The 24,544-nt window shown below is 49.6% G+C and overlaps 1 protein-coding gene across 6 annotated transcripts; it reads left to right on the forward strand.

Annotated features, from left to right (window-relative positions):
* chd4a (chromodomain helicase DNA binding protein 4a) lies at nucleotides 1-23,682 on the forward strand. 6 transcript variants are annotated; one of them, XM_083679968.1, is made up of 41 exons: nucleotides 1-164; nucleotides 629-788; nucleotides 3,900-4,015; nucleotides 4,495-4,761; nucleotides 6,813-6,931; nucleotides 7,211-7,476; nucleotides 7,760-7,887; nucleotides 8,629-8,761; nucleotides 9,417-9,586; nucleotides 9,843-10,079; nucleotides 10,611-10,814; nucleotides 11,158-11,369; nucleotides 11,848-11,979; nucleotides 12,152-12,251; nucleotides 12,397-12,588; nucleotides 13,413-13,613; nucleotides 14,417-14,554; nucleotides 14,714-14,835; nucleotides 14,942-15,115; nucleotides 15,373-15,514; nucleotides 15,739-15,870; nucleotides 16,024-16,141; nucleotides 16,416-16,633; nucleotides 16,951-17,092; nucleotides 17,530-17,702; nucleotides 17,888-18,077; nucleotides 18,262-18,351; nucleotides 18,513-18,604; nucleotides 18,930-19,063; nucleotides 19,209-19,353; nucleotides 19,627-19,798; nucleotides 20,259-20,318; nucleotides 20,511-20,620; nucleotides 20,907-21,144; nucleotides 21,384-21,446; nucleotides 21,578-21,727; nucleotides 21,821-21,929; nucleotides 22,234-22,366; nucleotides 22,575-22,770; nucleotides 23,047-23,258; nucleotides 23,378-23,682. In XM_083679968.1, the coding sequence occupies exons 2-41, from the start codon at nucleotides 725-727 to the stop codon at nucleotides 23,393-23,395; spliced, it is 6,012 nt and encodes a 2,003-aa protein (XP_083536094.1). In that variant the 5' UTR covers nucleotides 1-164; nucleotides 629-724; the 3' UTR covers nucleotides 23,396-23,682. The 6 variants fall into 6 exon arrangements, with proteins under 6 accessions (XP_083536094.1, XP_083536095.1, XP_083536097.1 ...); XM_083679969.1 differs by having other exon boundaries at nucleotides 23,381-23,682; XM_083679971.1 differs by having other exon boundaries at nucleotides 23,047-23,210.
* Nucleotides 23,683-24,544: the final 862 nt, after the last annotated feature.

The raw sequence follows: 24,544 nt of genomic DNA on the forward strand, positions 1-24,544 counted from the left end.
GCGACGTTGTGTGCAACGCTGGACAGCATATGAAAAAAATACTGCATTTAATTATTGGAAATATAAAAAAGGCCAAAAAGCAACCTTTTAAAAAAATTGTATAAACTGTTGAAGGAATCCAGTTTTCGTTGTTACTGTTTTCAAACAGTGGAATCATTCAAGTTGTAAGTACAGTGGCTTCGTAACTTATTCTTGTTTCAAAGCATTTGTGTTGTGTAAACATTCCCATTTTGGATTGAATGACTTTAGTAAATTCGTCAAAATCGCTAGATTGCAGAACGTTTTTGTGGGAATCGTGTTCAATGAGCCTCACCGGTAAAGCTATCTTGTCAAGCTAGCGGGCTAGCAAAGTAATGGGACGGGAAACTAGTACTAGCAAGGAGATGGCATGTCTGATGGTCAGCTATGCAGCGACGAATTGATAGAAAGAGGTTAATAATTTCAAGTGGTGGCGACATTAGAAGTTGCTGTCTTCTTCTTTTTGTCATTGTTAAAAGATCGTGAGGAATCACACCAGCTAAATTGCTTTGACTGTAAATAATCACTTCCGTTTTCTTGTTTGTTCCTTTATTTCACCCTTGCCAAAACTTGTCCTCCCTCAACGCTCAATCTGGACGGACTCTCCTAGACTGGGACGGAGAGGACTCAGAAGACGAAACGGATTAATTTATTTAAAACTTTATTTAGTTAGCTGTTTAGCTAACTAAATTTAAAGTTTGCTATCATGTCTGGAAGCGAGGGCGACAGGGATGATTTTGGAGCTCCCGAAGACCGGTCTTTATTGCAAGGTAAGTACCATTTTGCAAACTTAAATTCACAAACTATTCACTCACTGCAATCAAAATGTGAAAAACATGCCTAGCCCAACCACAGCTAGCTATCGTTAGACACTTGGCAATTGTTTACCATACAATCCATTAATAGTTTTAGACTGAACAAAAAACGTGATGCTAGCTAGCTAGCAGTGTAATGTGTGGGCTGCTAGCTAACCGAGTAGAGTTGTTTCGGGTTAGCTAACCCGCTAGCTGGCGTTTTCAACCTTGGCTGACGAGCTACATGGTTTTTTTTGCAGTCATTAGCTCCTATGTTGTAACACAAACTGAGGTTTTAGCTCACAGTGAAACGCTGGCTAGATGGCTAAAAAGTATTTGAAAATCACGCCGACCCACCGGCATTTTCTTGCGGCCTACCGGTATTTTTACGTGCCGATGACAAGATGGAGTTAGCCAGTTAGCTTGGAAGCTGCAGATGACGTTTGGGTAACATTAGCTAGCTCAGCTCTCCTCCTCCCCGGCGGCTCGCTGCTAGCGCCGTTTTGCGTGGTACAGCTACACACACACACACACACACATTTGAATTAATTTACCCAGGTTGTGCATTTGACTGAACAAAAACAACACCTGTTTTGACTCCTCGATATCAGGAAGGGTCAACCATTAACGCGTTACTGTTTACGCCGATGTTTAGACCACGGATATGACGGAAATGTGTCGAATATTTGAAAAAGAAGTTGAAAGGACGGAGCTAAAATGTGCTAAACGCGAAGGGATTTTCCCGTTCAGACATGATGCAGATGTCCTGCACAATACGTCGGTCAGTATTAGCTAGCTAGCACCCACTCACCTTTACCTACCACTACAGGGACAATAACTTTAACTAATAAAGGGGCTGGCTGTGTTCACAACTAGCCCAAACCCAGCTATTACCAGTAGTTTCTACATCTGCTCCCGCAAGTTTTGTATTACCTACTCCACATACTTGAAACAGGCCTACCTTTTAGGAATATATTTGACCCATTTCATTTGGACGAGCATGTGCATGTGCTGTAAATTACCTGAACAATACACACAGGGTTGGCGGCAGTAACTTCGGTTCCACTGCATTAGATTCAATCATTCGACTCCTGACAGCTCGCATTTAGATTGCATTGATAAAAATGAAGTGCCATTCAGACCCGTAGATATTATCCTGTTAGACATGGGTTACTAGCCACTGCTCATTGCCAAGGAGCCATTTGCTTACATTTCCAGACATAAGCAATTGGGTAATAGCATTTGAACCCTATTCTACTTGACTTTGCTCATATGAAGGTTGTTATGATGTTGGATTGAGGACCTTGCTCTGGTCGTATGGGGAGAGTAGCCTCAACATGATTCATTTGCAGTCTTGCTCGCCAAGTGAGACGATGTCCATCACAGCCCCAAACCTCTCATTCATTTTTAAGAAGACCAATTACCAGTTTCCCAGAAATGGCTTAATCCTAATCCTAGATTAAAGCGAGGCTTCTTGCTCCATTAAGCATCAAAATATCATTTTAGAAATTCCCAAGCTACTTGTGAAGCAACTATATGTCTTCTGAGTGCTGTAAGTTGGCATATTACCAAATAATTTTTGGAAAATCATGTTTTAATCAGAATCTTGTTGCTCTTCCTGAGTATGGTGTCTCAGGGTGCTCAAACCCCATTCCTAATTCCTGTCAGAACTCAAACTTGATCACCAGCGTCTAGATTGCTAATCTACAGGAACTTTGGCATTTCTGAAATGATATTTTGGGGCTAAATGGAGCAGGAAGCTACTTGCCCCATTTACTCCCATTCTGTTTACAAGTTGTTATCATGGCTGCTGGACATAACTTAATAACAAACGTTATTTAATTACTTTAAAACCCTCTGTGTCAATCGTCAACATGGGAAATTATGGCTGGGCGATATTGCTTAAAATCCATATCTAGACATTTGGGTGATTACAGAATATTGAGAGCTAGATAAATTGTGTATTGATTTCCCAATAGTATGTATGATGCTTAACATAAAGTTCAAATACATTTCTTATTCAAAGAAACCATCTGCAGAGTTTTTGCCCGAAATAAGAAAATAACATACAATTAAAGGTTATTTCTATAGCCTACCTTGAGTTCTGCCCTAACACCCATAGATGGCTGAAGCAAGTCATTTTCTAAATAAAGTTGCGTTTGTGTCCGTGGGTCTGGGTCTTTATTACTAACGGAAACCAAACACAGTCCTGACAGCAGACTACATGCAAGAGCTGTGAAAAGACCACATTATTTTAAAAATAGGTTTTTGTGCAGCAAAGATCGGCAAGAATAATCTGTGCACAGATCTGCTCTTCTCCACTGCTCTGTGGTTTTCTCACGCTAATAGCAGTCCGCTGCTCCTCTGAAACATGAAGGGCTCCAGTAGCCTACGCACTGGGAGAAAATAAATAATCTCCATCTCTCTCTCTCGCGCGCGCTTTTTATGCGTCCTGCCTCTCTCCTGCCGTCCGTTTTTTCTTCTGCTTTTTATCAGATGTTCAATGGGGGACGCAGGACGCAAAATGTAGTTTATTGTGATAACACCAAAAATAATTCGGTAATTATTTCTATAGTTTTATTGCTCAGCCCCATGGGAGATGTATCTAAAAACCCATTGTAAGTGTGGAGATATATATCTATCTATATATCTATCCACACTTACAAGAACTCAGAATATATGATCAGTCCCTTTTGATTATGAAGGCAAGCATTGAGCAGACTGGTGCTCACAGTGTTAGGGCCGGGCGTTTGAAATGTTTTGGCTATTCCAGTACTTGCATGATTTTATTTTTCGATTATTCTTATATATATATATATATATATGAGAGACACTACAAGTTTAACCTTTACCCTTCATATCAAGTTTAAGTTATGTTTATTTGTCATTACATTGAATACAAGTACACAATATACAACAAAATGCCTTTTACAACAACAAAAAATGGCCACGTTCTGCACACAAAGGGTCACAAATATCAACAAAACAGTGCAAGAGAAGAGCACAGTCGAAGAGCAGCTTGAACCGAGGCAGCCATCTTGGAATCATCTGATCATCATGCTATGTGTTTATGCCTCTTCATTACAGAAGAGGAGGACCTGGAGGAGGAGATGTCAGAGAACGAGGCCCCGAAGGTCAAGAAGAAGAAGAAGGCCAAGAAGAGCAGGGAGAGTAAAAGCAGCAAGAGGCGCCTTCGCAGAGAGGTAGGCATGTCACACTGTCTAGTCCTGCCTAACCCTAGTCCTTTGCAGAGAGGTGTGCGTGTCATAGTGTCTAGGCCTGTCTGTGGACTCAGACTCTCAGGGATGCTCATTGTGTCATTCTCCAGGGCCTCAGTTAGAGGCCCTGTTAGATCAGTGGAGGCTGGCAGACCAGAGTTAGAAATCGTAAGACGGGGCTCATTGTAATGCAATTCCCCTTTCCATGCATTACAATGAGCCCCATCCTCCGATTTCTACCTCCAACAGCCTCCCCTGAGTTAGATGTTAACGTCAGTCATTCTCTGCCATCATTTCAATTTAATGGCTGATTTAGATCAGAATACCCCAGCAGAGTTGATCCTCAAGACTACTGTTATGACTTCAAATCAATAAAGCCAGCAGACACCGCAGCCATGGAGAATACCTCTGTCTGTGTCCCTCACGGCCTGTTGCTCACCCACCATCCCCGGCGTTTCCTACAGGAGCTGCCCATGAGCTCCCCTGAGCCCATGGAGACCCCCGAGGCGGGGGAGGGGGAGGAGCACCGGGGGGCGCCCCCGGCCCGCTCCGACAGCGAGGGCAGCGACTACACCCCCGGGAGGAAGAAGAAGAAGCGCACGAGCCTGCCGAAGGAGAAGAAGAGGAGCAGCTCCGGAGCAGACAGGAGCTCCGGGGGAGGGTCCACCTCCAAGAGGAAGGACCCCGAGCCCGAGGAAGAGGAGGAGGAGGAAGATGACGACGACAGCCAGGTGAGTCTGGGTTCCGGGAGGTGGTTGATGTTTCTGTTAGCCAGAGAGCGTTGGTTTTCGCAGAGGAATAGTTTCAACATTGTGGAGAAGTGGCTCGTGGCCATAACCTGTGTTAACCTCCCATCCCCCAGCACCAAGAGGGTGAGGAGAAGGTTTCTACATCGTTCCTACTGTCATGTTGTTTTCTCTCGCGGAACAGTTTGTTCTCAAAGCCCACACACCAATCGCCATCTCGTCTGTGTGGAGGGTCCTCGACCCTGACCATTGATCATGTGTGTGTTTATGGATATGGCTAACAACCGCCCATTCTATGGATTCCTGTGAGAGACGGCGATTGGTGTGTGGGCTTTGAAAAGCAGATCGTTCCCTGGGAGAAGACGATGCAATAGGAGGAACTAATAAAACCGAGGTTGTGGGAGAGGGGGGTGCTTAGTGGCGTAGCACATGCACTATCTTGCATGTCATCCCTCCTCTCTCTCACCCATCCTTCTTGTCAATCTCTACTGTCTCTCAATAAAGCAGACATAAAAAATAATAATAATAAATAAAAAAATACATACAGACACGCATGCACGCACTCACTTAGCACTTTATTAGGAACACTATACTAATACTGGGTAGGGCCTCCCTTTGCTCTCAAAACAGCCTCGATTCTTTGTGGCATTGATTCCACAAGATGTTGGAAATGTTCCTTTGTGCTTCTGGTCCATGATGACATGATTGCACCACGCAATTCCTGCCGATTTTTCAGGTGCACTTTCAAGCTGTGTATCTCCAGTTCTACCACATCCCAAAGGTGTTTTATTGGATTCAGATCCGGTGACTGGGAAGGACACTGAAGAACACTGAACTCATTGTCATGTTCATGAAACCAGTTTGAGACGACTTTTACTTCGTGACATGGTGCACTATCATGCTGGAAGTAGCCATTACCAGATGGGTAAATTGTGGCCATGAAGGGATGCACATGGTCAGCAACAATACTCAAATAGGCTGTGGCATTCAAGCGATGATTGATTGGTATTAACGGGCCCAAAGTGTGCCAAGGAAACATTCCTCACGCTATTACACCACCTCCACCATGAGAAGGTGTACAGGTGTTCCTAATAAAGTGTTTGGTGTATGTATGTATGTATGTATGTATGCATACATACATACATACATACACACTCACAGAGCACTGAAACCCATGTTAAACTTGGTATTCCATCTGGCCAGATAAGAGAGAAATGAAATCGAGATTGCAATCCAAAGCGGTCTTATCTAGCCAGATGGAATACCAAGTTTAACATGGGTTTCTATGTTAACATGGGTTTCTATGTTAACATGGGTTTCTATGTTAACATGGGTTTCTATGTTAACATGGGTTTCTATGGGGGACGCATGCTTTTAGCCGCCAGCCACTTCTCCACATAGTCGAGGGCTTCTAAATCTCTTCACAGCAAAGAACGCTGGGACCCCGACCAGGAAAAGGCTGTTAATAGCGTTTATGCAAAGGCATATCGTAACCATAGCAACGCAGAACGGCCGTTTGTCAACCCTTTGTTAGGCTGAACGCCAGCATCGGGGGTACAGTATGTCAGGCTCTCTCCGGTTTGACTCCTTTGACGGTGTTGGATCGTTCAGATTTGTAGAATTTGATGTGCGTTCTGGTATTGTCAGTGGTTCCTCGGGTTCCGCCAGCTTGGAGTATCTAGGCGACGGCTGCCACGTGCGTTTTAGCGGCAGCTTCGTATTGTGTCATCGGTGTAAACAAAAAATCGTAGTCATAATATTGTCATAATATAATAGTAGTAGTAGTACTGGTAATACGCTGGTCTCCAGCAGGGGAGGCCGCTTTTAGGGCAGGCTCATTATAACACATGTCCTCCACCAGCCTCCCCTGGTCCCAGTGTGATGCTCACTGCTCACTCCACTGGAAGTGTAGGGAGAGATTAGACGGTTAGTGACCAACCTCACGTGGGCCTGTCCTACCTCACGTGGGCCTGTCCTACCTCACGTGGGCCTGTCCTACCTCATGCTGACCTGTCCTACCTCACGCTGACCTCTAGGAACCCAAGACGTCGTCCCAGCTGCTGGAAAACTGGGGGATGGAGGACATCGACCATGTCTTCACTGAGGAGGACTACCGCTCCCTCACCAACTACAAGGCCTTCAGCCAATATGTCAGGTGAGTCCCCCTGTCCTCACCCCTGTCTCCCCCTGTCCTCACTCTTGTTTCCCGCTGTCCTTACCCCCGTCTCCCCATGTCTCTCCCTGTCCTCACCCAAGTTTGTAGTGTGAGTCACATACCAAGCTCTCTCTCTCTCTCTCGTTTGATGTTTCTTCCCTTCGTTCTCTTCCGTGCTCTCTCGGTTTTTTTCCCCTCGTCTATTTCAGTATATACCTTTAACACCTGCCCGTTTTCTCACCATGCTCCTCCTCCTCCTCCTCGCCATCCCTCCCTCAGGCCGCTCATCGCCGCCAAGAACCCCAAGATCGCCGTTTCCAAGATGATGATGGTGCTGGGCGCCAAGTGGCGTGAGTTCAGCACCAACAACCCGCTGCGAGGCTCAGCTGCCGCCAACGCTGCCCTGGCCGCTGCCAACGTGTCCGCCACCGTGGAGAGTATGGTGGCAGAGGCCGTGCCCCCGGCCCCCGCACCCCCTCCGCCCGCCGAGCCCCAGCCGCCCCCCGCACCCCCGCTACGCAAGGCCAAGACCAAAGAGGGCAAAGGTGGGGAGACGTGGTTCTGACTCTTTGTCCTCTCTCTCTTTTTCTCTCTCTGTTGGTCTCTCTTTCTCTCTCTCTCTCTCTCTCTCTCTCTCTGTTGGTCTCTCTTTAAAGGTGTACATTTAGACACAAACGTAGTTATGACTCTTGTCTACTTTCCTTTTATATGAGTTCCCCCGATAGCAGTGTAGCACAGTGTTAGCAGTGTGGAGATCAGCGTTAACTGTAGTGTGTTTTAGTGTGTCTGTTCTGACTGGCTGTCTCCATGGTGCTGTTTGCTGTCCAGGTCCTAACGCCCGTAAGAAGTCCAAGCCCACCCCCAAACCTCAGGAGAAGAAGAGCGTCAAGACGAAAAAAGTGGCTCCGCTCAAGATCAAACTGGGGGGCTTCAACAGCAAGAGGAAACGCTCCTCCGTAAGAACGCCCTGGTCTTCCTTCCTTCTCTTCCTTAGCACCTGTTTAGTCACCTCTCTCTCTGTCTGTCAGTCTGTCTCTCTCTTTCTCTCTCTCTCTCTCTCTCTCTTTCTCTCTCTCTCTCTCTCTCTCTCCCTGGCTGCTACAGTTATTCCTTAAACCTGTTAAGTCATCTTTTCTCACCCTCACCTGTCTTGTTAGTTTCCAGTTTGACGCTCTCTCACGTTGATAGCAGTTGGGGAACGCTTATCAGGGTGGACGTTCAGACACACTCTCTGCTCCACTCGTTGGTTCAAAGCCCCAGACCCACATGTTGGCAGGAAACTGCTTTTATTATAATAACAATAATAATGCATTTATTTTGTATAGCGCTTTTCTCAGTACTCGGCGACACTACATTCCACGGAGAGAACAAGAATAGATAGATAGATAGATAGATAGATAAATAAGCACAGTCAGTAAAAACAACAATAAACATAGTTAAAGATTAAAAAGCAAATGTGAAAAAGAAAAATGCTTTTGAGGGATAGTTTGAAGGAGGGGAGAGCGTGCTTTGGGAGTATCTAGGCGTGCTCTGTTCCAAAGAGTGGGGGGGGGGGGCTGCAGTGGAGAACGCCCGGTCCCCCCAGGTCTGATGTTTAGTCCTGGTGATGGGGACAAGGTTTGACCTGTTGGGACAAGGTTTGACCTCTCTGTCTTTCCCTCTCTCTCCCTCTATCTCTCCACCCCGTCCCCCCCCAGAGTGAGGAGGATGAGCCAGACGTGGACAGTGACTTTGACGATGGCAGCATGAACAGCGTCTCCGTGTCGGACGGCTCCAACAGCCGCAGCAGCCGCTCCAAGAAGCCCAAGAGCAAGCCCAAGAAGAAGAAAGGTGTGTGTCTGTGTGTGTGTCTCTGTGTGTGTACACACATTGGATCATCCATGGCCACAGGTCATTGTGTATTAACTCAAGAGAAAGGGTCATGGTCAGGGTCAGGGTCAATGCTCTGCGTGTGTGTATGTCTGTCTGTCTTTCTGTGTCTTCCGTCTATCCGTCCGTCCGTCCTAACACGAAAGAGGATCCATCACGGCCATGATGAGTCAGTGTGTCTGAGTCACAGTGAAAACACTGTGCTTTAAATAGTTTTATCATGGAAGCGGTATGCAGACGAGGTGTTCTGTCTGTCAGAGCGTCGATACGTATTGACGAGGCAACTGAGAGGAGTGCTTCTTGCAGTGTTGTTCCACACCCCAGGGGGAGGCCGACGGAGGTGGAAATCGGAGGACGGGCTCCTTGTGATGCATGGAACGGAACGAGGAACAAGGAACGGTGTGAAGCACAGTGTGCGTTTACAATGAGCCCGTCCTCCGATTTCTACCCCCGCCGGCCTCCAACTGACACACACACACACGCGCGCGCGCACAGTGAAGGGACGAGCCACCTTCCCTGTTCCCCCGTAGACTCGAGACCCGTTTCTCCCACAGATGTACGCTTAATCAAACATTTTAATGTCAGTTTCTCACGTCTGTTTGTACCCCCCCCACAGTGGAGGAGGATGGGGACGGCTACGAGACGGACCACCAGGACTACTGCGAGGTGTGTCAGCAGGGCGGGGAGATCATCTTGTGTGACACCTGCCCCCGGGCCTATCACATGGTTTGCCTGGACCCCGACATGGAGAAGGCCCCCGAGGGCACCTGGAGCTGCCCCCACTGCGTGAGTGACAGCCCCCTCGGTCAATCGGGAAACGGGTTATGTAGCGACGTGCTTCTGCTCGGCCAATAGGAGAAGCCGGTTAGAGTGTTTTGTGTGTTTTGAGTGTTTGACCGCAAAGTTTGCGACCATCTTGCTCACCTACCTGTATCTTTTTAATCTCCCCCCCACACACACCCACACATGCACACACACACCTACACACTCACATACTCACATATACACCTACACATATATACACCCACACACACACCCACAGGAGAAGGAGGGCATCCAGTGGGAGGCGCGTGAGGAGGGCTCTGAGGTGGAGGAGGAGGGGGAGGCGCTGGGAGGGGAGGCGGAGGAGGACGACCACCACATGGAGTTCTGCCGGGCGTGTAAGGACGGGGGGGAGCTGCTGTGCTGCGACTCCTGCCCCTCCTCCTACCACATCCACTGCCTCAACCCCCCCCTGCCAGAGATCCCCAACGGGGAGTGGATCTGCCCCCGCTGCACTGTGAGTCAGGGGAGAGGTGGAGGAGGGCGGGGGGAGGGAGAAGGTGGACTGAGAGAGGAGGAGGGTGGACTGAGAGAGGAGGAGGGTGGACTGAGAGAGGAGGAGGGGGGACTGGGAGAGGAGGAGGGGGGGAGGGTGGATCAGGAGGAGGGGGGGGGGTTGGACTGGGAGAGGAGGAGGAAGAGGGGGGGCGGGGGGGTGATTGACATGAAGCAAAGTCAGTCGTGGGGGGTGTAACTCATTTAGTGCCGAGGATGAATAATGTCGCCTAAATTGTGTTAAACACAGGGAAACTAAATCTTAATAGACGGATGTAACACAACAGCCAATACCAGCTTAGTGTGTCTGCTCATCAGACAGAGTTATGATATGAATATATAATAACACCAGTCCTCTGTGATCAGTTCTTCACAATGAAGATTAGAGAAAGTTGTTTAAATGTGCTGTTTAAATGTGCTGTATCTAATATAACTCCCCCCCCCCCCCCCCCCCCACACACACACACACACACACACACACACACACACACAGTGTCCCGCCATGAAGGGGAAGGTCCAGAAGATTCTGACGTGGCGCTGGGGGGACCCCCCTCCCCCCACCCCGGTGCCGCGGCCCCCCGACCTCCTGGCCGACCAGCCCGACCCTGCCCCCCTGGCGGGGCGGCCCGAGAGGGAGTTCTTCGCCAAGTGGAGCAACATGTCCTACTGGCACTGCTCCTGGGTGTCTGAACTGCAGGTACACACACACACAGCCTACTGGCACTGCTCCTGGGTGTCTGAACTGCAAGTACACACACACACCCTACTGGCACTGCTCCTGGGTGTCTGAACTGCAAGTACACACACACACACACACCCTACTGGCACTGCTCCTGGGTGTCTGAACTGCAGGTACACACACACACACACACACACACACACACACCCTACTGGCACTGCTCCTGGCTGTCTGAGCTGCAGGTACCCACATGGACACACACATGAAACGAGACACGGACACACACAAACACATACTTATATGGAGACGCACACACAGCCACGTTCCTAAACGCCCCCTCCCCCCCTCCCTCCCTCCCCAGCTGGAGCTGCACTGCCAGGTGATGTTCAGGAACTACCAGCGTAAGAACGACATGGACGAGCCCCCGCCGGTGGACTTCGGAGGGGAGGGGGAAGAAGACAAGAGCCTGAAGAGGAAGAACAAGGACCCTCTCTACGCCCAGATGGAGGAGAGGTACTATCGCTTCGGCATCAAGATGGAGTGGATGATGTTACACCGCATCCTCAACCACAGGTAAGGCCTTCCTACTCCTCCGTTTCATCACTCCATCCTCAACCACGGGTCAGGGTCTAGCTTTCTAGTCCTCCGTTTCCTTTCCTCTCCTCCATCTCTCCATCCTAAATCAAATGGTCAACATTCTAGAGTGCCATGGGTGACTTTATTCACCATAAATGCTTAAATGATGCTTCATTTTGTAGCCAATCAAAGTATTGATTGGCTACTCCCTCCTCCCCTGACTCCCTGTCTCTCTCCCTCCTCCCCTGACTCCCTGTCTCTCTCCCTCCTCCCCTGACTCCCTGTCTCTCTCCCTCCTCCCCTGACTCCCTGTCTCTCTCCCTCCTCCCCTGACTCCCTGTCTCACCTGTCTCTCCTCCTCACCTGACTCCCTGTCTCTCCCCTTCCTCCCCTGACTCCCTGTCTCACCTGACTCCCTGTCTCTCCTCCTCATCTGACTCCCTGTCTCACCTGATTCCCTGTCTCTCCTCCTCAGCGCGGACAAGAAGAACAACGTCCACTACCTCATCAAGTGGAAGGACCTCCCGTACGACCAGGCCACCTGGGAGGCCGAGGACATGGACGTGCCTGAGTACGACGCCTTCAAGCTGCAGTACTGGAACCACAGGTGAGGCCCCGGGGGAGGGGAGAGATTTGGGCCTTCCCAAAGGCCCAAATCTCCTCCACTTCCTTCATCGAGTTGTTGGTTTCTGCCTCTCTGTCTGGGTAAGAACACCACCACCACCTGGACGTAGTCTGAGGGTAACGTTGTTGTTGTTGTCGTGTCTGTGGTGTTCCAGGGAGCTCATGATGGGAGATGATGGGAAGCCAGGGAAGAAGCTGAAGGTCAAGGGCAAACTAAAAAGACTGAACAGGCCTCCAGAGAACCCTGTCATTGATGTAAGTGTGTGTGTGTGTGTGTGTGTGTCGGAACACCCATGAAGTGTGTGTGTGTGTGTGTGTCGTAAAACCCATGAAGTGTGTGTCGGATTTGCAATTGTGTTGTAAAGAAACTCCTTGTCCCTCCCTCCCTCCCCTCCTCCAGCCCACAATAAAGTTTGAGCGTCAGCCTGATTACCTGGACACTACGGGGGGGAAGCTGCACCCCTACCAGCTGGAGGGGCTCAACTGGCTGAGGTTCTCCTGGGCCCAGGGTACCGACACCATCCTGGCTGACGAGATGGGCCTGGGCAAGACGGTCCAGACGGCCGTGTTCCTCTACTCACTCTACAAAGAGGTGTGTGTGTCTGTGTGTGTTTGTGTGTGTCTCTACTCTACAAACAGGTGTGTGTCTGTCTGTGAGTGTGTCTGTCTGTGTGTGTCTCTACTCACTCTACAAATAGGTGTGTTTGTGGCATGCAACGCATTGTTTGGGAGAGTGGGTAGATTTGTATAACTTTTTTTTGTTTGTTTATCTTTTTATTTTATTTTATTTTATTTACAAGACTACTCATAAACTTTGATTTGCGTCATGTTGTGTTTGCGTAGGGCCAAATGGTGAAGTGGTTTCCATTTGTTGACGCACGATGCCAACTTGGTCACGTACCGCCCATATGATTGAATACCAGTCCAGCCATTTTGTTTAAGTCAGGTGAAATCTGACGACATTAGCTTGAGCTTTGAGTAAACACTCCCGGAGGTGATCCCGTGGGTTAGTACTGCCACCTACTGGTCGGAGTGCAGAATGCAACTCCTTAAATGAAAACACGGATGGCTTGGCAGATCTGTTTCGTGGTTGTTTTCCTGTGCATTGAAAACATGGGGGGTGGGGGAGTGTTGTAATACAACAATAATGCAAGAAATATCTCACTATTATATCTCACTAATATCTCACTATTAAGAGTGAGAGGTGCTTAGTGGCGTACCACACAAACACACACATCACATAACCGCAAGGTCCCTGGTTCGAATCCGACATATCCTGCATGTCATCCCTCCTCTCTCTCACCCATCCTTCCTGTCAATCTCTACTGTCTCTGTCCCAATAAAGCAGAAATGCCCTAAAAAAGACAGAAAATTAAACTCACTCTTTTTGTTTTTATGTTTGTTTTTTTCTTCCAGGGTCACTCCAAGGGTCCGTTCCTGGTCAGCGCCCCGCTGTCCACCATCATCAACTGGGAGAGAGAGTTTGAGATGTGGGCTCCCGACATGTACGTGGTCACCTACGTAGGGGACAAGGACAGCAGAGCCGTCGTCAGGGAGAACGAGTTCTCGTTCGAAGACAACGCCATCCGCGGAGGGAAAAAGGCGTCCAGGATGAAGGTGAGTGTGAAAAAAGAAAGAAAGAAAGAAGGAAGGAAGGATAGAAAGGGGGAGGAAAAATGACAGTGAAGAAACTTCCAAACCAACAGGAGAATGTCGATGAGACAGGTTATGGTGTCTTTCAGTTAGCCCAGTTAAAAGAGTTCTGCTCCCCTAAACTCACCAACTGCCAAAGAGTGCAGAGTGTTCAATGTGGTGTTTACCTAGCAACAACACTTTGATTGGCTACAAAATGAAGCATCATAATAGATGCTTTTTTGGTGAGTAAAGTCACCCGTGGCACTGAATGAGTTAAAGGATGCATTTACTCACAACAGCTGCTAACTCGTCCTCTGGGTACTTCTGGAAACGCCACGTAATCCAGTCCAGCCACGTGTTGGCTGGTTCGGTATCTGATGACGTCTTCAGTGGTTTGTCCCTGGCCTGGGACCATTAGAGAGAGCCCACGGTCTGTGTTTGGTTGAGCTAGCAGGAAAAGAGGCCTGATGTTAGCGTTCAGACGTGAGAGAGACCGCGTGTCACAGTACTCAAAGCACCGAAACTGCTTTTCAAGTTTACTTAAGTTTTAAAGTGCGTTATCACCAGGGTATCAACACACTAAACATCACATAAAAACAAAACACATGAACAAAACCCATGACATAAATAAAAGCATATTGAAGCATTACACAGACATATCGACATGGGAAATGACAGTTGGGGGGGGGGGGGGGGGGGGGTTGCTACTTTGCTGGTATGCTACTTTGCTGGTATGTTACGTTTCTCGTGTCATGCTGAAACCGCTCGCCTCCGCCCCCCAACAGAAAGACTCGTCGGTGAAGTTCCATGTGCTGCTGACGTCATACGAGCTGATCACCATCGACACGGCCATCCTGGGCTCCATCGACTGGGCCTGTCTGGTGGTGGACGAGGCCCACAGACTCAAGAACAACCAGTCCAAGGTGAGCAGGGGCCTGGAGACGGGTTCCCCTACAGCAGGGGAGGCTGCTGGAGGTAGAAATCGGATAAATCGGAAAACATGTTTGTTGCTGTTCCCTCCTTCCTGCTGTTCGTTTTCTCTCTCTCTCTCCCTCTCTGACACGGTTCTCTCCATCCCTCAGTTCTTCAGGGTGTTGAATAACTACCCCCTCCAACACAAGCTGCTCCTGACCGGCACCCCACTGCAGAATAACCTGGAGGAGCTCTTCCACCTGCTCAACTTCCTCACGCCATTGAGATTCAGGTGTGTGTGTGTGTGTGTGTGTGTGTGTGTGTGTGTGAGATTCCTAACCCACACCATTGATGGTTAACTCCTCTGGCCTGCGTTTTCCCCCCCCCTCCCTCTATAGTAACCTGGAGGGCTTCCTGGAGGAATTTGCCGACATCGCCAAAGAGGACCAGATCAAGAAGCTACACGACATGCTGGGCCCGCACATGCTCAGACGACTGAAGGCTGATGTCTTCAAACACATGCCCTCCAAGACAGAGCTCATCGTCAGGGTGGAGCTCAGCCCCATGCAGAAGTAAGGAGGGGGGGGGGGGGGGTGGAAGGGAAGGGATGGAGGGGGTGGAAGGGATGGAGGGAGGGGGGGATGGTTGAATATTGACGTACTTGATTTTGACTGGAGGTGGTCTTTAAATCCTTGACATACAGAAGGCATCCTCAGAAAGACTAACTTACTGGGAGGACTAACATGTATGTGTTTAAACGTTATGGATGGGGAAAGAAGTAGGTTCTTCAGTGTTTTTAACTTTCCTTTTGTCTGTTTCTCTGCTTTAGAAAGTACTACAAGTTCATCCTCACGCGTAACTTTGAGGCCCTGAACACCCGCGCTGGAGGAAACCAGGTTTCCCTTCTCAACGTGGTGATGGACCTCAAGAAGTGCTGTAACCACCCCTACCTCTTCCCTGTGGCTGCTATGGTACAACCCGTCCTCCACTCCTGGGATAGGGAATGGACTGTGCCATTGTGGTAGACGCGGGGAGGGGGAGGCACATGAATGAACCTTGTATATGCTGTCAACATTGTTGATACTAATTCCAAGCAGTTTTATGACTCTATTGTAATGAAAGGTTTTTGTATGGCTGTGACCATTTAACAAATGTTGTAACCGGATACTGACTGCTGATTGGTTCCCCTCAACAGGAAGCCCCAAAGATGCCCAATGGCATGTACGATGGGAGTGCGCTGACGAAGGCAGCAGGGAAACTCACGCTGCTGCAGAAGATGATGAAGAAACTGAAAGATGGCGGACACAGAGTACTCATCTTCTCTCAGGTAACACACACACACACACACACACACAGTCATATAGATACACACACAGTACTGAGACACACACACACAGTTATATAGAACAATAAATACAATAACCACGATGAACAATAAATAAACCCATCTAAACTGCCGCGGTCCTGCCACCTGCTGCAGATGACCAAGATGCTGGACCTGCTGGAGGACTTCCTGGAGAACGAGGGATACAAGTACGAACGCATTGACGGAGGAATCACCGGGGGCATGAGGCAGGAGGCCATCGACCGCTTCAACGGTGAGACACACACACACACACACACACACAGTCATATATACACACACACACACACACACACACACACACGCTGGATATCACCACTCCACTCCCCACGTGTCTCAACCCCACTGTACTCCACGGGAGGCTGGCAACATACACCACACGCTGTTCCCCCACCCCACTCCACAACAGCTTCAGAACTTCAGAACTAGCCTGTGTCCATCATCAGAGTCTGGTACAGATCTGCTGTGCTGGTTTGACTGTTGACTAATGTTGTTGTTGTTGTCATCAGCACCGGGAGCGGTCCAATTTGCCTTCCTGCTGTCGACAAGGGCAGGAGGTCTGGGCATCAACCTGGCCACGGCCGACACCGTGGTCATCTACGACTCGGACTGGAACCCCCACAACGACATCCAGGCCTTCAGCCGGGCTCACAGAATCGGCCAGAACAAGAAGGTGATGATCTACCGCTTCGTCACCAAGGCCTCCGTGGAGGAGAGGATCACTCAGGTAAACAGTCACCTGGAACACCTCGTCTCACACATACACACACACATACACACACACCATTAACAATCACCTGGAACACCTCATCTCACACACACACACCATAAACACACACCATCAACACACACACAACATAAACACAGATACACACACCATAAACACACACACACCATGAACCATCACCTGGAACACCTCGTCTCACACACACACACCATAAAAACACACACACAACATGAACACACACACAAACGCACACACCATAAAAACCTGGGACACCTTGTCACAGTGAATGAGTTAAGCACATCCCTGTTCCTCTCCAGGTTGCCAAGAAGAAGATGATGCTGACCCACCTGGTGGTGCGGCCCGGCCTGGGCTCCAAGACCGGCTCCATGTCCAAACAGGAGCTGGACGACATCCTCAAGTTCGGAACGGAAGAGCTGTTCAAGGATGAGCTGGGAGAGGGTGAGTCAGCAGCCACGGTCATGTTCCCGACAACGCTACGGTCATGTTCGCGACAACACTACAGTCATGAATGGTGGTTAACGTAAAAGCGGAGTTTGACCCTGTGATCCAGCGGATTTGTTGTTTTCATTAGTCAGTAGTAGACGCATTCACAAAACATCCTGTTTCATAAACAAGGGTTAGGGTTAGTCAGGACGGGGCAAGATATCTCGCTTTGAATTCCCCGACCAGTCCCGATGTTCCAAATTGCCCGTTTGACTCGGAGGTAGAAATCGGAGGCCGGGCCTCATTGTAACGCACGGGACGGAACGAGGAACGGTTGTGTTTGACACCACTCCTCATTACAATGAGCCCGTCCTCCGATTTCTACCTCCGCCAGCCTCCCCTGGGTGATGATGGTCTGTAACGGTCCCCTCTGGCCCCTCTGGTCCCTGCAGGGGAGAACAAGGAGGACGACAGCAGTGTGATCCACTATGACGACAAGGCCATCGACCGGCTGCTGGACCGGAACCAGCAGATCGAGTCGGAGGACACGGAGATCCAGAGCATGAACGAGTACCTCAGCTCCTTCAAGGTGGCCCAGTACGTCGTCAAGGACGAGGAAGAGGCGGTGAGTGGGTGTGGGTGTGGCCCAGTACTTGGTCAAGGAAGAGTGTGTTTGTACCATGGAGGTGTGTGTGTGTGTGTGTGTGTGTGTGTGTGTGCGAGAACCATGGAGGTATGTGTTGGAGCATGGAGATTGTGTGTGTGTGTGTTAGACCCCTCCACCCTGACCCTGTCCCCCTCCATGCCCAGGAGGATGAGGTCCAGAGGGAGATCATTAAGCAGGAGGAGAGTGTGGACCCAGACTACTGGGAGAAGCTTCTCCGCCACCACTACGAGCAGCAGCAGGAGGACCTGGCCCGCAACCTGGGCAAGGGCAAGCGCATCCGCAAGCAGGTCAACTACAATGACGGCTCCCAGGAGGACCGAGGGAGTAGACGGGGTAACAGCAAGACGCCACGCGTCACTTACTTACCTTTACATGCGTGTGTGTGTGTGTGTGTGTGTGCGCGTGACAGGGCTCTTCCTCGGTGGGTTCCAGCCTGTGTGTGTTTAAATGTGCTGTTTTGAACATATCACGTGATGGTGGTCTAACATTTACACCTGCCGTCTCTGTCCTCTCACAGCCGATTGGCAGGATGACCAGTCCGACGGCCAATCAGATTACTCTGTTGTCTCGGAGGAGGGAGACGAGGACTTTGATGAGCGGGCGGAAGGTAAGAAAGTCTCCTTCAGGTGTGTGTGTGTGTGTGTCAGTACAGTGTGTGTGAGAGAGTCAGTCAGATTGAAGTATTCAGAGTGTGAGTGGAAAGTTAAGGTGTGTGTGTGTGAGTGAGAGTGGAAAGTTAAGGAGTGTGTGTGCTTGTTGTGTTCACAGCGAACGCTCGCAGACCCAACAGGAAAGGGCTGAGGAACGACCGAGACAAGCCACTGCCCCCCCTGCTGGCCAGAGTGGGAGGCAACATCGAGGTGAGCCTCTGCTCCTAGGAGAGGCCTGTTCAACCTACTCACCACCAAGGGAGGCTGGTGGAGGTAGAAATCGGAGGACAGAGCTCATTGTGATGGAACACGGGTTTGATACCATTCCTCATTCCGCTCCATGCAACGCAATGAGCCCGTCCTCAGATTTCTACCTCCCGGCCGGCCTCTCCCTCCCCCTGGCCTCCACTGCTCCCCTCACGTGTCTCCGTTCAGAACACGTGCTCTAGCAAGTCAGCCTTGCTAGAGCACACACACACACAGAGCCCTGCGTACGACCGCTCCCTGACCCCCCCCATCTCTCTCTGTTCCCCAGGTGTTGGGTTTCAACGCCCGGCAGAGGAAGGCCTTCCTGAATGCAGTAATGCGTTATGGGATGCCCCCGCAGGACGCCTTCACCACCCAGTGGCTGGTCAGGGACCTGCGAGGGAAGTCTGAGAAGGAGTTCAAGTACGAAACACTTCTATTACCTTGTTGGTGTTGGTGGTGTTGTTGTTACCTTGTTCTAGTGTAGATACTGATGCTAGATTCTATCTTCTTGCTACGGCTAGTTGTTTTTCCATTGGTAACTCTCTGTCTCTCTCCCCCCCCCCAGGGCGTACGTCTCTCTCTTCATGAGACATCTGTGTGAGCCCGGGGCGGACGGAGCCGAGACATTCGCAGACGGCGTCCCCCGCGAAGGGTTGTCACGGCAACACGTCCTCACTCGCATCGGCGTGATGTCATTGATCCGCAAGAAGGTAACGCTCTACACACACACACACGCACACACAGTACTGAGACACACACACACACAGTACTGACACACACACACACGCACACACAGTACTGAGACACACACACACACAGTACTGACACACACACACACACACAGCTAAAATGCTGAATAAAGGAACATAACGCTTTAATTTTCGCTTTTAACAAAGATTGTCAGATGGTGATCCCATGTGGATGGTGTGAGTGTGTTGACTGACCCGTCGTGGCCATTCCCCCCCCCCCCCCCCCCCCCCCAGGTGCAGGAGTTTGAGCACGTCAACGGCCAGTGGTCCATGCCCTGGATGATGGAGCTGGAGGAGAGCAAGAAGGCAGCTGCTGTGGCCGCAGCCCAAGCCCACCCCGACTCTCCAGGGAAGACCTCCTCCACCGGCACCCCCTCCGACACGCAGCCCAACACCCCCGCCACAGGTACCTTTCTCATCCCTCCCCCTCCCCTCCCCTCTCTCACTCCTCTGTTTCTTCTCCTTTTCAGAACCTCTCAACTCTGTCCATCCCTGATTTTTATACACACTTACTACTTACAAATGTTTGATTTTTTTTCACTTTCCCATCATCCTTTCATCATCTCTCTTTTTCATTCATCTGCTTTTTGTCATTACAATGATGGAGTCCTCATTTGACGCTCTGTCCTCAGAATCCACTTTCCTAATCCAGGTCTTTAGTTTGAATGCAGCGCTCATCGCTAATTTGAGCCTTCAATCACTCATGACAATCTGTTGCTGTCTAATGCTCCGTCCTATCCCTGACTCCCCCCTGCCTCTTTGACCTTTCACCCCTGTCTCTGCTTCCTGCTTCCTGCTCCTGCAGTAACACTCCCAGTAACCCCACCCCCCCCTCCCCCACCCCCTCTGTGCTCTCACCCCCCCAGCCCCCAAAACGCCCTCCACTGGTACACCCGCAGACACGCAGCCCAACACGCCCGCCCCAGGTAACACCCCCCCCCACACACACACACTCTCTCACACTCTCACTCTCTCGCTCACACACACACACACACACACACACACACACTCTCTCACTCTCACTCTCATACACACTCACACACTCACTCAAGAGGAGTGGTGGTGGTGATGATGGAGGTGGTGATGATGATGATGATGATCTTGCTTTCCCCTTCCAGACGAGGCCTCTAAGACGGAGGAGAGCGGGAAGGATGGAGAGAAAGATGGGAAGAAGGAGGGAGAGGTAGAAAAGGAGAGCAAGGAGCCCAGCAAGACAGACGACCCAGAGGTACATCCCATAATGACACACCTTGATCTCCCCCAGTTACCAGAGTCCAGACCAGACCTGGAACTAACCCAACACAGAGACATGCGTTTTATTAGATGAAAGAAATTAGTTAAAATCGGCCGATTTTCATCTTGATGTTTTCACTTTAATTTTCACCTTCACAGTTTAGGTGTTCAGAGATTTTCTATACATTTCTAGAAACCCAAAGCGTCACGTTCTAAAACGCATCGGTTGCCTTTCTGTTTTGGTCTTAATTCTGTTCATCCTCTTCTCCCCTCGCGTCCAGATCATTGCGATCCCTGATGAAGATGAAAAGACTCCCTCGCCCGAGCAGAAGGAGAAGAAGGAGGAGAAGGATGAGGAGCCCATGGAGACGGACAAGGCTGTCACCGGAGAGGGGGAGAAGGAGGGAGAGAAGGAGAAGGAGGGAGAGACTGCAGAAAAGCCAGCGGAGGGAGGAGAGGAGACCAAGTCTCCGGCAGAGGGCAAGGCAGAGGTCAAATCGGAAGACTCCGAGGCCAAAGGTGAAAGTTCAATCTGGTCAATTCCCTCTGGAGCCTCGTTTACCTGTTATTGAATAGTAATAATAAATCCGATTTAAAACTGCGCTTTTTAAGGACCCAAAGACGCTGAATGATAATGAATGTAGTCTCCGGGGTTCCGTTCTGTTTTCTATTCCATCTGCCACTTAGAGTTGTTTTTATTGTCTGCGTTCTAAAACCACTTTCCCTCTCTCTCTCCTCCACCCTGTCTGGTTGGACAGAAGACAAGAAGGAGGAGAAGGCAGAGAAGATGGACACCACTCCTGCTGCAGAGGACAAGAAAGGTAGCTCCTCTCCCTCTCTTTCTCAATATCATCTCTTCTACATGAGACCTATCAGCCATACTGCTCCTGGACAAGCCCTCCTAACATTTCTCTCTCTCTCTCTCCTTCTCTCTCTCCCTCCCCGTCCGCAGAGCAAAAGGAGGAGAAGGATGGTGTGAAGACGGAGGAGAAGCTCCAGAACGGAGACAGCACCAGAGATGTTGTGGTGGTGGGGGGCAGCGAGGAGAAGAAGAAGGCCAAGACCAGATTCATGTTCAACATCGCAGATGGAGGCTTCACAGGTAGGACGGACGGACACACACACGCGCATATATTCACTGGTCATGTCTGAGTTAATAATCTCTAATCTCTCTCTCTCTCTCTCTCCCCTGCAGAGTTGCACTCTCTGTGGCAGAACGAGGAGCGGGCGGCAACCGTCACCAAGAAGACCAATGAGATTTGGCACCGTCGCCATGACTACTGGCTCTTGGCTGGCATCATACAGTATCCTTTCAGACATGTTGTGTTTGACACCGTTCCTCATTCCGTTCCACGCATTACATTGAGCCCCGTCCTCTGATTTCTACCTCCACCAGCCTCCACTGTTTCAAACCCATGTTGGCTCCCTGTTGTAGGATCTAGAGGCAGTCAACCAGTCAGTCAGCCAATCAACCAGTGAGACAGTCAATCAGTCAGGTAACCAGACTTCAAGGAGTTCAACCTGCAACAACAGAAGTTAACAATCAGAGACAGCAGACATAGAGAGGCCTGTGTGTGTGTGTTGTCCCTTGACTCTGGCGCCCCCTAGACACGGCTACGCGCGCTGGCAGGACATCCAGAACGACGTCAAGTACGCCATCCTCAACGAGCCCTTCAAGGGCGAGATGAACCGAGGGAACTTCCTGGAGATCAAGAACAAGTTCCTGGCGAGGCGGTTTAAGGTACTAACCCTAACCCACACACACACACACACAATCTACACAACCCCTGCACGTCGTCCCTCTGTAGGAGGCATCTTGGACTACAGTAGACGACAATCCTTCTGTCCTCCAAAATGACTCTTACTTAACATGCACTGAGCACAACACGACACCTGTCACACAATACTAAATCTCTCCTCTCCCCCGCCCCCTCCCCCCCACCCCCCAGCTGTTGGAGCAGGCCCTGGTGATCGAGGAGCAGCTGCGCAGGGCAGCCTACCTGAACATGTCTGAGGACCCGTCCCACCCCTCCATGGCCCTGAACACTCGCTTCAGCGAGGTCGAGTGTTTGGCCGAGTCCCACCAGCACCTCAGCAAAGAGTCCATGTCGGGCAACAAGCCCGCTAACGCCGTCCTGCACAAAGGTAGCTAGCATTGCTGCTAACGGCGTCAGGCTAAAGGTAGCTAGCATTGCTGCTGCCTGCTAACGCCCATGTCGAGGGAGTAGGAGCGGAATAGTCTTTCCATAGAAGAGAGGGAGACAGGTTTTCTTCCCAAAAGATTAAACATGAGCTCTGAAAGACTGTAGTCAGCCTTTTGTTTACTATCACTAATCAAATAGCATAGCACTTTTTACATAGCCAACTCTCTCATCTCTCTCTCTCCCTCCCTCCCTCCTCCCTCTCTTCTTTCTCCCTCAGTTCTAAAACAGCTGGAGGAGCTGCTAAGTGACATGAAGGCGGATGTCACCCGTCTCCCAGCAACCATTGCCCGGATACCACCCGTCGCCGTGAGACTTCAGATGTCGGAGAGGAACATCCTGAGTCGCCTGGCCAGTCGAGGCCCAGACACACAGAGTCAACAGGTACTAGAGGCTAGGAGGCTAGTCGAGGCCCAGACACACAGTCAACAGGTACTAAAGGCCAGTAGAGGCCCAGACATAGTCAACAAGTAAAAAAGGCTGACATGTGCTCCATGTTTTTTTCTTCTTGGGACATTTGCTAACTCTGGCATCTCTCTCTCTACCTCCAGCAGATGTCACAACAGTAGCCTGGCTCAGGCTAGCCCTCTTGACCCCGCCCCCGCGCCTCACCTCTACATTCCTGATTGGCCCAGCTAAGACCACCTGCTCAAGCTTGAAGCCACGCCCCCTTACCTATATATATGGACTTGCAGAGTTTCTATAGGCTGACACCCATGGAGGCTGTGGAAATAAAAGCTATTTTATTTGTTCCTTCTTTTTTTTTTTTCAATTTCTTTATTAATATTATTGATATAATGTTATTATGATGTTTTTGGGACCTAAATAAACATGTAATAAAGGATTGTTAAAGAAGTGTTTGTTTTGTATCGCTAGGTTGATTGCATGACTGAAGGATGTGGGAGCTAGCTAGGCTTATTAGACGATTTGGGAATTGTGTAAATTAAAAGCACGCTGCACTCTGCGACGATCGGCGACCTTTGGAACAATGTCGTGTTTGATATTTGATTGTGCCCAAAGCGCGTTCCTCTCCTGCGGTGAAACGGTGGAGTTGTTGATGTTAGGTGTGAAATCCACGCGTCTGGAGAGAGACGGAACTTTCTCATCTGGGTGTGGCGTCAAAGTTTCCGACCGTAGGAAGTCCTTTGTGGTTCAGTAGTGTGTAGGCAGCTTAAGGCAGCTTCACTTCAACTGTTTCAGGATCATTCTAACCTTATCGATACTTTAGATGGATTCCCCTCCCCACTTGCTAGGGAAGAAACAGGCAGTACCGTGCAAAAGTATTTTATTTTTTATTTTTTTTACAACATTTTCAAATGTTGGTACCTCAGCCTGGAATTGAAAAACATTACATTTTTCCCTACAGATCTACACAGCCTACTGGACACGTTCAAAGTGAAAGAAACATGTTTTTTTTTTTTTTTTTAAAAAGGCAATCATTTATTAAAAATGAAAAACAAGGGTTAGTGTTTAAAATACTACTAGATACTTTTGCACCGCACTGTCCTCACATAATTTACATACTTACAAAATAAATACCATATGTTGATGGATTTGATTAGAAAAAGAAATGTAGCCATGTAGAAATGAACACGAACCGAAAGATGCCTATATTCATACCTTTATTAGAATAAGCATATGGTAAGCAAATGGCTGTGCTGTTGCATAACTGAATCACGTCATTTAGCAGTGTTGTTATCAAAAATATTCCATCCAGC

Source organism: Argentina silus (assembly GCF_951799395.1).
Source record: "Argentina silus genome assembly, chromosome: 11".
NCBI classification, from domain to species: Eukaryota; Metazoa; Chordata; class Actinopteri; order Argentiniformes; family Argentinidae; genus Argentina; species Argentina silus.